This window comes from Mustela nivalis (assembly GCF_964662115.1).
Source record: "Mustela nivalis genome assembly, chromosome: 11".
Classification (NCBI taxonomy): Eukaryota; Metazoa; Chordata; class Mammalia; order Carnivora; family Mustelidae; genus Mustela; species Mustela nivalis.
The window spans coordinates 97,003,692-97,016,572 of NC_139030.1; the positions used below are offsets into that span (position 1 = coordinate 97,003,692).

The 12,881-nt window shown below is 39.6% G+C and overlaps 1 protein-coding gene across 3 annotated transcripts in view; it reads left to right on the forward strand.

Moving 5' to 3' along the window:
- Nucleotides 1–5,453, forward strand: part of NDUFS1 (NADH:ubiquinone oxidoreductase core subunit S1) — a 31,031-nt gene extending 25,578 nt beyond the window's left edge. For all 3 annotated transcript variants that reach the window (XM_082689139.1, XM_082689138.1, XM_082689140.1), the window contains 4 exons: nucleotides 250–425; nucleotides 991–1,125; nucleotides 1,219–1,291; nucleotides 3,097–5,453. In XM_082689139.1, the coding sequence (XP_082545265.1) occupies nucleotides 250–425; nucleotides 991–1,125; nucleotides 1,219–1,291; nucleotides 3,097–3,188 (476 nt within the window). In that variant the 3' untranslated portion in view covers nucleotides 3,189–5,453. The remainder of the gene's footprint in view (nucleotides 1–249; nucleotides 426–990; nucleotides 1,126–1,218; nucleotides 1,292–3,096) is intronic.
- The last annotated feature ends 7,428 nt before the right edge of the window (nucleotides 5,454–12,881 follow it).

Below are 12,881 nucleotides of genomic sequence, written 5' to 3' on the forward strand. Positions count from 1 at the left end.
GGAACACGGGCAAGGGGAGTGGGAGAGGGAGAAGCAGGCTCCCCGCTCTGCGGAGCAGGGAGCCTGACACAGGGCTCCATCCCAAGACCCCGGGATCATGACCTGAGCCAAAGGAAGACACTTGACACCTGAGCCACCCCAACACTTTTGTATTCTTAATGGGATTTAAAAAGGATATTCGATGTTCATGTATGAAACCTAATCACTTTTTCGCTAAAATATAGTTAGCCATTTTCCATCTTTTCTCAGGACATCATGGTGACGTCGGCGCTCCAATAGCTGATGTTATTCTCCCAGGCGCTGCTTACACAGAGAAGTCAGCTACTTATGTCAATACTGAGGGCCGAGCCCAGCAGACTAAAGTAGCAGTGACACCTCCTGGCTTGGCAAGAGAAGACTGGAAAATTCTAAGAGCCCTCTCTGAGGTATTTGTTCTAAGTGATGCTGCTAATGGGATGTTTGCCTTGTTAGCTTGTCAAAATGATTTTCAGAGTCAGGGAGGATGCACATACCTCTAATGTGCAGAGGTAATCTGAGTAACCTCTTTAAGACAAATGTATTCAGAAAATAGGTGTTAGATATTGGTGGTTTTATTTTTGGCTTGTATTTTTCCTAAAAACACTTATTTTAACTCTTTTATTATTAAAAAAAAGCACGAGATTTAAAATAATATATAGTTTTCTGTAAACTTTGTATATGATCAATATTGGGTTAGCAAAAACATTCAGATTTAGCATAGCATTATCTCTTTATTCATTTATTTCATACTAAATCTAATTTCTGAAGAGAAATTACTAATGTACTGACAGTTCCTTATGAATTAGAATTTTTGACAGTTGTGTTTTCCACTTAATCACTTAATGTACATGCAGATGGGTACCAATAGAACTTACAGTAGCACATTATTTCAGGGTAGTAGCACTTACGTATGATTTGAATTTTTTTAAGTACTAAAGCTTTATGTCGATTCTGAGGACCTCATATTTATAGATTGCAGGTATGACTCTTCCGTATGATACTCTGGATCAAGTAAGGAGCAGACTGGAAGAAGTCTCTCCTAATCTTGTCCGATATGATGATGTCGAAGGAGCCAATTATTTCCAACAAGCAAATGAGCTCTCCAAGGTAAAAATTTGCCTGTGTTCAGTTTTCATACTAGCATATTCTCTGATGTTAGTTTTCAGTTACATTATTGACCTCATAATCCTTTTTTTGCAGCTAGTGAACCAGCAACTTCTTGCTGATCCGCTTGTTCCACCTCAGCTAACAATAAAAGACTTCTACATGACAGGTATGCGTGTGTTAGCATTGACGCCGGATATAAGGGAGGGAGAGAATAAGATCACCTAATTTAGCATTATGATTCCAACCTGCTTATGAGAATATTTGATATTTTCTATTTAATTTTTGAAGACTTTGAAACATCAGAAGTAATGTAATTTATATTTTCTTTTCTTTTTTTTTTTAAAGATTTTATTTTGCAATTTATATTTTCTGATTTGACTCTAAATTTCTTTTCTTTCTGAAATGTCAGCAGATTTTTAGTATAAAATTTACTGTTGTGTATAAAGTCATCATATAGCAATTTAGGGAGAATTTTTTTTAAGTGACAGCTGTGAAGATTTTTCTGAGAATTACAGTAGAAACATCAAAACACTTAAATGTGAAGTATGTTAAAGAGTGCTTCTGATGGACATTGTTAGGGATGCTTTTAAGGAATGTGGACTTACTGAAACTTATTTACTGAAGATCTTGCATTTGCTATAATGTGATATAACAGTTGATATATAACATCTGTGTTCTGAGCTGGTTGACAGATAATTTTAAAATTCTATCTGAAAGCAGATAGTATATTTAAAAATTTTTTAAGCTTATCAATCTAAGATTATTTGGGGTTTTTTTTTAGTTATGTTATAAAACTTGTTTGTTGTAGAATACATACCTAAGCCCAACGAGGAAAAAATAGTTACTATGATCCCCTTATCCAGAAATAACTTCTTTTATTTTCTTAACATTTTGTCATATAGGAATATAACATATATATTTTTTAAAAAGATATGATTATTCATTTATTGGGGCGGAGGGGTTGACAGCTTCATTGAAATACCATTTACAGGGTCGCCTGGGTGGCTCAGTGGGTTAAAGCCTCTGCCTTCGGCTCAGGTCATGATCTCAGGGTCCTGGGATCAAGACCTCAGCAGGGAGCCTGCTTCCCCTTTCCTCTCTGTCTGCTTCTCTGTCTACTTGTGATCTCTCTCTCTCTCTCTCTGTGTCAAATAAATAAATAAAATATTTAAAAAAAAAAAAAAGGAATACCATTTACACACCATAAAATTCACTGAATGCAGTGGATTTTATTTTTTTGTTGTTATTTTTTTAAAGATTTTATTTGAGAGTGAGAGAGTGCATTCACGCACATATAGGAGTGGGGAGAAAGGGCAGAAGCAGAGGGAGAAGCAGACTCCCTACTGAGTAGGGAGCCCAACATGGGGCTAGATTCTAGGACCTGGGGATCATGACCTGAGCCGACTGGGCCACCCAGGCACCCTTAGATTCAGTGGATTATAGTACACATACTATTTTATAATCTTTCTTTCAGTAACTGTATCATATTTGTCCTATCTTTAGTACTTCTCTATAATAATTGTAATGGTTGTATACTGGCATATTGTAGAGCTGTATATAATTATTTAATCATTCCTAGGAGTACTTACTAAAACCATTTAGCATAGAAGCATATTTTCTGGATTTGTTGTTCTCACATTAGATACCGTTGATGTAGAATTTTACAGTCTTTTGTTGTTCCTGAATACGTGTAACAAGAAAGTTATACTGTGTGCTTATTTAAAAATTGTGCTATCAAAATGCACATTTTCGGGGCACCTGGGTGGCTCAGTGGGTTAAGCCGCTGCCTTCGGTTCAGGTCATGATCTCAGGGTCCTGGGATCAAGCCCCACATCGGGCTTTCTGCTCAGCCCGTAGCCTGCTTCCCTTCCTCTCTCTCTGCCCGCCTCTCTGCCTACTTGTGATCTCTCACTGTCAAATAAATAAATAAAATATTTTTTAAAAAATGCACATTTTCTTAATATCTTTCAGACTCAATTAGCAGAGCCTCACAGACAATGGCCAAATGTGTCAAAGCTGTCACGGAGGGTGCCCAGGCGGTAGAGGAACCATCCATATGCTGAAACTTCTGCAGGAGCCTCATTTTCTTACAGATAATTAATGGACAGTTATGTTGGAGTGATCTACAGGTTTATCTCTTTAAAAAATAATCTGAATGGTGTAATACTCAAGGTTGTACCTTGCTTATTTGAAAATGATGCTGCAGTTATCAGTGAACTTTGAGGTTTCCAAGACATATATGTATTGTGTGTAAACATCGTTAAATTGTTCAATAAACAGTGTATACAGATGCTCTTTCACATAAAAGTATTGGCAATCTTTGTGACACATAAAAAGAAAATTCTTAAAATATGAGTTTTTGTTTATTTTCATTGATATTTATGTTTGTAAAAATGGATGAAAGAAGAGCTTCCATCAGAACCCACTGGCTTCTAGTGCTCAAGGAGGGATTTGAGCATTCTGTCAAGCTGGGTAAATAGAAAAAAATATGGGTAACATAATCACACATCAGATATGTATCTTGGACAGCTATAACGAATAATAATCATAGTAATGATAGGTAATGATTATTCAGCTTTTTCTATGTGCTGAGCACTCTGGTTGTACATGCATTATCTTGTTGTGTCCTTGCTACAACTCTGTGAGGTAGCGCTATCTCATTTTACAGACGAAGACACTGAAGCCTGGGGATATTTGGTAGCTTGCCCAAGGTCACAGAAAAATAGTTAAGGACTCTAGTGTGGTTCTCTCTGACTACAAAGCTCATTGTTCTTACCTGCTACACATAATTCCCTCCATTAATACAGATCTTGGGTTGTTATTTCTAAGAATTAGCAATGCAAAGGTTAATGGATAGTACATCTTCATGTTTTCTCTTGAATCTGTTCATATGTCACGGTGATTTATGCGAAATTCTTTGTATAAGAGATTATCACACCCGCACCACTGGAGTGATGGAGTTAAGGGATATAATGTAGGTCTTTGTTGATATTCCATATTCATTATATTAACCAGCTGCAATTTTTAGGTCCACTAAATTACTCCAGTAATAGAAGACAAAACTAACAGCTTTTATAATTTTCAGTTGTCAAAACAAAATGGAGGTAAAATCTTATAATTAATCAGGAGATAATTTAAAGCCATATTAAATGTTTTTCAAAAGCTATGGTCAGAATCCTAATCCTTTTGTTCTATAACTCTTATTCTTGCTTTCCCTAAAGACTTAGCCCAACAATAAGATTTTTCAAATAGTAGTATGTCTTTGATGCTTTATCTTCAAAAAGATAAATTGTACAGATTGTCACCTGTAAATTTTCTCCAAACTGTTTATTTTTTCATTAGAGATACATTATGAAGTATATTTTGCTTAACGTACTTAAAATTCTAAGTTGCCTGAAATTGTACAAATTCTTTCTTTGAATCCAGTACAAACTTTCTGTCCCCTCTACTTTCTTTACCCCTTAGCACTATAGCTGACCTCAAGGGGCCATGTGCTGCCAGTTTTGTATTCTACATGGTAATTTTCAGTGAATGTGTGTAGACTTCATAGGCCTGTTGGTGAGGGAATATTGTGTTCAAATGGAGAAAAGGTGATTATATGACCAAGATGGTTCAGAATCTTTGGGCTGCCATCTAGGCAACGTGTGTTGAACTTGTAGTTCTATAAAGAATACCTTGTCTGGGTTAAGTAGTGCTCAGTAAAATTGGCTGGTTTTTACATAAAATAAACATGAAAGTCTGTCTAATGAAGCACTTATTAATCCTATAAAACTAAATATTAAGGTTATTGTGAACATAAACATTAAAGGTGGGTTTCTAGGGGAAAAAAAAGCTTTCTGAAGAAGAGCCCCCAAATAGAAGAAAAATACATAAAGGTGAGAATAACCTGGCTGATAGAATTCTCATTCTAAGTAATGAAACAATGAGAAAGTTACAGAGCTCAAGGGCCAGGTTCCTTTGGGTGAAGAAGGCAATGTGGAAATGCCCTCTCATTTAACGCGGACCTAAATAGGTATCACTAAAGTTTTAAGTACATTATGTCTAATTTTCACAAAAACCCTGCAAACAATAGGTATTGAGACCTAAGAAATACCAAGTAATTTGCCTAAAGCTGCATGCAGCGTTAGAGACAAAGGCAAGGGAGTTTAATCAGAGATATTTGATTGTCCCATGTTGCCTCAAATAGAAACCTCTCGGACAGCTATGAAAATTGAGTAGATGTGCAAGAAGATTTTAAAACCTAAGCTCTATACAAAATGCTTCCCAATTTTATTATGAGTTGTATTATAACAAATACATTAATAAAAAGTGTGATGCCCTCTTAGTAATACCCAGTATACAGTCATTTGTTATTGTTTGTTGCTGAGTTATTTAAACACCACTTCTTGCCGGGTCAGAACTTTGGAAAGGTTACTAAGAAAAATTTGAAGATTATTTCTTCAATAATCTTCAAATAGAATAATTGTATTTACCTCTACCCCATACTGTTATTACGAGGATTAGGTTAGAAAACCTATGAAACTCTTAGCTTACATCCTGACACAGTACATGTTCAATGTGCTCAGGAACGAGACCATCATTATAGGGAAATGTGTATTCAAAATTTTTCTAACGTTCAGGGGGTTGCAGGGAACCATCCATGGGAGTTTTGTTACTGTTTTTTTAAACTAAGCTCTGTACCCAACATGGGGCTCAAAACTCAGAAGAGCTCAGCAGTCACTCTACTGACTGAACAAGGGAGGCACCCCCAAGGGAGTTCTTGATCTTAAAATTAAAAGTCCCCGGGCGCCTGGGTGGCTCAGTGGGTTAAGCCGCTGCCTTCGGCTCAGGTCATGATCTCAGGGTCCTGGGATCGAGTCCCGCATCGGGCTCTCTGCTCAGCAGGGAGCCTGTTTCCTCCTCTCTCTCTCTGCCTGCCTCTCTGCCTACTTGTGATCTCTCTCTGTCAAATAAATAAATAAAATCTTAAAAAAAAAAAATTAAAAGTCCCCATTCTAAATGAATGAAGTAAAAAAAAATTCAAACTATGGTTGTGAGGGAAAGTCATGCCTAATAAAACCTCCAGCTTTTAATTTTCTAAATGAAATGCATTCCTTTCTTAAGGCTCCAAGGAGTTAATAACTTATTCAAGGTCAACCTAATCAACAAAACACTGCTACTATATATATGTACATCCACCAAAGCTGTGAAAATTTATTAAGCAGAATTCTGTGCTTATTTTGATGGCACTTTTACCGGTTGTAGGAAGATTTACTGAGTCTCTTGGGTTCTAAGGAAAATAACCTGATAAAGATCTATTTGAACAAAAAGTTGTGTGTAGACATATATATGGCCACCATTTAATAATGAAGAAGGTAGCTGATAACTCCCTAATAATTTTTTAATAACGGAGACTTTAAAATATCTTAGTAATTGCATTGTACTTCAATTGGCTTGCTTGTTTAATTTAGCCCCAAGAGACAATGAGAAAACTATGACTAGAACTCAGGTCCAGATTTTAAGAGAATAAGGATCTTAAAACCAAATACCTTTTACTTGGAAGTGTTTGTAGATTTTACTACTGAAAAATTCTAAAGATTGATTTGCCTATGACATTCAAAATCTTTGATATCTTAATATTTGGAAAATAACCTACACTGGAAAGCATATGTTGGTACTGAAAAATGGTGAGTGTGTGGTTTAGGACTAGTGATTAGTTTACAGTATTGAATTTTTATGTGGTATGTAAAGAGTTAACAAGATGAAAAACATTAATGTCCTTCACAGGGCATGTACAACCAAGTGTTTATAGCAGCAATGTCCACAATAGCCAAACTATGGAAAGAGCCTAGATGTCCATCAACAGATGAATGGATAAAGAAGATGTGGTATATATACACAATGGAATACTATGCAGCCATCAAAAGAAATGAAATCTTGCCATTTGCAACAATGTGGATGGAACTAGAGGGTATTATCCTGAGCGAAAAAGTCAATCAGAGAAAGACAAAGACAATTATATGATCTCCCTGATACGAGGAATTTGAGAGGCAGAGTGGGAGGATTGGGGGCTAGGGAAGGAAAAAATGAAACAATATGGGATCAGGAGGGAGACAAACCATAAGAGACTCTTAATCTCACAAAACAAACAGGGTTGCCAGGCATGGGGGGTGGTAGGGAGAGGGGGGTAGGGTAATGGACGTTGGGGAGGGTATGTGATACGGTGAGTGCTGTGAAGTGTGTAAGCCTGACGATTCACAGACCTGTACCCCTGGGGCAAGTAATACATTATATGTTAATAAAAATAATTTTAAAAATTAATGTCCTTAGAAGCATATAATTTGAGGTCTGAAAGGACTGTAGAAAGAAACCTAGTTTGTTTGTATTTTTTGTTTTGTTTTGTTTGTTAAGTAGGCTCTATGCTGTTGGAGCCCCACATGAGGCTTGAACTCATAACCCTGAGATCAAGACCTGAACTGAGATCAAGAGCCAGATACTCGGGGCGCATGGGTGGCTCATTCGTTAGGCGTCTGCTTTCAGCTTGGGTCATGGTCCCAGGGTCCTGGGATGGAGCCCCACAACAGGCTCCCTGCTAAGCAGGAAGCCTGCTGCTCCCTCTCCCACTCGCTCTGCTTGTGTTCTCTTTTTCGCGGTCTCTCTCTCTCTCTCAAATAAATAAAATGTTTAAAAAAAAAAAAAAAGTCATTGTACTGACTAAGGTAGCCGGGTGCCCCAAGAAATCTAGTGTTACATGTACATTTTGTAGTTGTGGAAATGGAAGCCAGAGAGAATTAGAGAAAAATTAGGGGCAGGTTTTTTGGGTTGAACCAGCTCTTCTGACTCCTGGTTCAGTGACATCTCAAAGCCTTAAATTCAGCTTTGAGATTTATGAAACATTTGCAGAGTACTGCGTGCCAACTATAATACTAGGAGAAATGCACTTCGGTTTGTGTCCTCAAGAAGATAACAGTGTAGTAAAAGATCCTGTAAACGTCAATTATAGTAATGTCAACATTTGAATACAGGTATACATAATAGAGTGGTGGCCATGACTGAACCTGACAAAATTTTAAAGCTTGGTAATACCCAGGGTTAGTCATTATCTGGAGAAACAGATAAACTCATACACTGTATGATATCCATCAAAACTTTATTCTTATTTATTTTTTAAGGTTTTTTGTTGTTGTTGTTGTTTTGACAGAGTGCGAGGGGGAGAGGCAGAGGGAGAGAAGGAATCCTCAAGCAGACTCCCTGCAGAGCACAGAACCCAACGCTGGGCTTGATCTCAGGAGCCCAAGATCATGACCTGAGCTGAAATCAAGAGTTGGCCTCTCTGGGGCGCCTGGGTGGCTCAGTGGGTTAAGCCGCTGCCTTCGGCTCGGGTCATGATCTCAGGGTCCTGGGATCGAGTCCCGCATCGGGCTCTCTGCTTGGCAGGGAGCCTGCTTCCTCCTCTCTCTCTCTCTGCCTGCCTCTCCATCTACTTGTGATTTCTCTCTGTCAAATAAATAAATAAAATCTTTAAAAAAAAAAAAAAAAAAAAGAGTTGGCCTCTCAACCGAATGAGCCACCCACATGTCCCAAAAACATTTTTAAAGATTTTATTTTTAAATAATCTCTACACCCAAAATGGGGCTCGAACTCAGTCCTGAGATCAAGAGTCCCATGCTGCAGTGACTGAGCCAGCCAGGTGCCACCCCATTAAAATTTTATTTATTCATTTGACAGAGATCACAAGTAGGCAGAGAGGCAGGCAGAGAGAGAGAGGAGGAAGCAGGCTCCCTGCCGAGCAGAGAGCCCGATGTGGGGCTCGATCCAAGGATCCTGGGATCATGACCTGAGCTGAAGGCAGAGGCTCTAACCCACTGAGCCACCCAGGCGCCCCCATCAAAATTTTAAATGCTCATTTCTTAGACCAAACAATTCCACTTCCAGGAATTTACCGCAAAGATTACCAGCAGGAATTTGCAAAGACTTAAGTAGAATGCACATTCACATTGGTCATCAAATAAAATGAAAAAAAATTAAATGTCCCTCAATAGAGGACATAAAATATTTTTGGTATAAAATATACACATGGTTCAAAGCCTGAGCTAGATCTCCACTTGCTGTTATGGAAAGAACTGCAAGATACATTAAGAACTTTAATTTTTTAAAAAGATTTTATTTATTAGAGTGAGAGAGCACAAGCAGGGAAAGCCACAGGCAGAAGGAGAGGGAGAGGAAGAAGCTGATTCCTGCTAGGGCTCCATCCCGGGACTCTGGGATCATGACCTGAGCCAAAGGCAGATGTCCAACCAACCGAGCCACCCAGGCGCCCCCATTAAGAACATTAAGCGGCAATAATACGTATCTGTACTTATATATATGTTTTTTTTTTTTTTTAATTTTATTTATTTATCAGAGAGAGAAAGGGGGAGAGAGTGAGCACAGGCAGACAGAATGGCAGGCAGAGGGAGAGGGAGAATCAGGCTCCCCGCCGAGCAAGGAGCCCCATGTGGGACTCGATCCCAGGACGCTGGGATCATGACCTGAGCCGAAGGCAGCTGCTTAACCAACTGAGCCACCCAGGCGTCCCTGTACTTATATATATGTTTACCTATAGGTAAAAAGAAGTTCAGCAGAAAAAAAAAATGTGACCTCTGGGTAGTTCAGCTAAAGTGAGGATAAAGAACAGGATTTTATACCTCTATCATTTGAACATTTGAGTTTTTACAGCAAGAATATTTTGCTTTTATAATTTTTAAACACATTGTTTAAATGAAGACTATGGAGCAAACCAAAATATATAGGCTGATGAAAACTAAATATAGCAGGATACAAAATTCTGTGTATGTTACGCGTGGTAGGCAGCCCCTAAGATGGCCTGCGTGATGGTTGCCCGCTGGTACTCCTGCCCTTATGTAATCCCCTCTCTTGGAGTGTGGGCTGGACTTACTGGTTCACTTGTAATCATTAGGGATGTCCCTACTGGGTTTTTAAGATTGGCTTCCATCTTGGACGTTCTCAGATTCTCTCCCTCTCGGATCACCACTTGGGATGTTGTGAGGACACATAAGCAGCCTCGGAAAAGGGCCAGGTGCTAAGGAAGAGGACTACCTCCCAGCGACCATGTGAGCGAGCTGACTCCTTTGACCCCAGTTCCGTTGAGATGACTCAAACCCGTACACTTCTAGATTCCCGACACACAGAGACCGAGATGCTAAATGTTTGTTGTTTTTAGCCACTAGGTTTTGGGTTATTTTGTTCTGTAATAATAGATAACTATAACAGCAAAAGCATGTGGTAGGATGACCCGCATACAATGCCTGATCCATGTGGGAATACATAGACCTGACCTTCTAGACCCACTGGGCGACAGCTCTGGAAGACTGTCTGAGCTCTAAGCTCTCTGTGAGGTTGGCTGAGATTGTCGTCGGGGCTGCAATCGCAGATTAGCTTTCCCTCTGCTCATTCCTGCTTTCTTTCCCTCCCTTACAGTGTCGACCTCCAGGGAACTCATTAATAAATGTACATTACACTCTTCTCAGAGTCCGCTACCTGGGGAATCCAATCCGTGATCACCATCCAGAACATCTATGTATCCTAGAGAGCTGCTCCAAATATCACCGTCTTGGTCAGCAAGACGTTCGTGAGCCAGAGGAAAGAGGGAACAAGCTCTAAACATTGTATTGACATGACTCGGAAATTACGTCACTTCCACTCAAATATCATAGGTAAGAATTACAGCCACACTCACCTGCAAGAGAGGAAGCTGGGAAATGGACCTTCTAGTCACATAGTCATCTACCCAACTAACCGAAACAGAGATTCTAAGAGAAGTGCTCTAGTTTTGTTTTTGCTGTGTAAGAAACTAACCCCAAACGTAATGGTGTAAAACAGCAACCGTCTTATTACACTCAGGAGATGATTCAAGATACAGAAAGGACACAGCAGAGACGGGAGTGAGTCATCTCTGGGAGGCCAGAACCCCAGCTGGATGGCTGCGGTCCTGGAGGCTGACTCAGACAGCTGCGGCCTGGAGCAGCTGTCAGTGGGAAGACCCAGTTCCCAGATAGCATCTTCGCTCTCCCGTTTGGCTCCTGGGCTGGAATGATAGAAAGACTGGCTCAGAGGGGACTGTCTTCCAGAGCATCTGCTTGTGGCCTATTCCACAGGACAGTCTCAGGACAATTGTGCTTGCAGAGTGCTCAGGGCTCCAAGAGCAAGACCAGCGAGGAAGGTTTTTAATACTTAACCTTGGAAGTTATAAAGCTTCACTTGTGTTATCCTTTACTGGTCAAGTCAGTCTGGCCAGGGCCCACCCAGATTCAAGGAGAGAAAACCTACATCCCATGGGAGGAGTGTCAAAGAATTAAGACCACTGCAAGGGTAGATACTGGGGGACAATTAGTTTCTGCCACAGGCCCTTTATCTGTACCACAGCGATGAAGAAGGAGACACAGAGAGAAAAGAAGAGAGACCATTAACAACTATAAAATGTTTTTATTGATTTATTTTTAAAATTATTATTATATGTAAATATAATATTATATGTAAATATATTATATATATACACACACACACTATTTTTTAGAGAGGGGGAGGGAGAGCAAGAATGAGAGAGTGCAGGGGTGATGGGGAGGGAGAGAGAATATATATCTCTATATATTTTGTTTGTTTTTGAGAGAGAGCGGGGCAGAGGGAGAGGGAGAAAGAAAATCCCAAGCAGCCTCCACACCCAGGATGGAGTCCAACTTGGGGCTCGATCTCACAACCCTGATATCATGACCTGAGCTGAAATCAAGAGTTGGAGGCTTAACTGACTGAGCCACTCAGGCAGCTCCGTTGAAGTTTCTGTAATATACCAGTTAATCTGTAGCTATTTTCTAATTGTCGCATACACAGCTCCACTGCTTTTGTATCCAGAATAGAGTTGCTAAGTCCCTTATCATATATAGGATAGAGCTGAAGCCCTTCCTTCAGGCTCAAATTCTTTAAGCTTTTAAATATAACTCAAGAACCCTGGCATATGGAAATGAAATGTTCTTTGTGGAATTAAAGCTGTTTACAGGAGGAATGAGTCTCTGGTAGGTTGCTTACAGATTGTCCAGCTTGGATTGCTATAGATTGGGTAACCACTAGGTCCTAACAAAGTAGTGTTCCTCAAGGAACATATGTAGTATCATAGTTTGAGTACCATAGTGGGACCCAAACTAGTTCTCCAAGGTCTTCCATTCCATTTCCGCTTTATAAAATTTAATATATTATTCAGCAGGATAAGTAACCTCCCTGTCAAACAATGTACTGTACATTATTAATATGTTTTCTTTTTCTGAATTAAAAAAAGAAAGGTTTGGGGCACACCTGGGTGGCTCAGTCAGTTAAGTGTCTGCCGTCAGCTCAGGTCATGGTCACAGGGTCCTGGGATTGAACCTCACATCAGGCTCCCTGCTCAGCCAGGAGCCTGCTTCTCCCTCTGCCTGCTGCTCCCCCCTTCTTGTGCTCATGCTCTCTGACAAATAAATAGATAAAACCTTAAAAAAAAAAAAAGTAAGGTTTTGGGTTTGTTTGTTTTTTTTTCACAAGGGAAAACTTGGACAGGAACTGAGCCAACTGGGATCTTTAAACTCTTCCAAGATTTTGGGATTTTCCTCATGTTCCTAGGGGTAGGGTGACCTTGTCCCATTGCTCTAGAACAGCAGCATCCACTTTGCTGCTGGAAAGTGCTGGGATAACGTTGAAAGCCTAAAGGGAGCAATGAAGCGTGACTAAATTTCATTAATCTCAATTGCCCC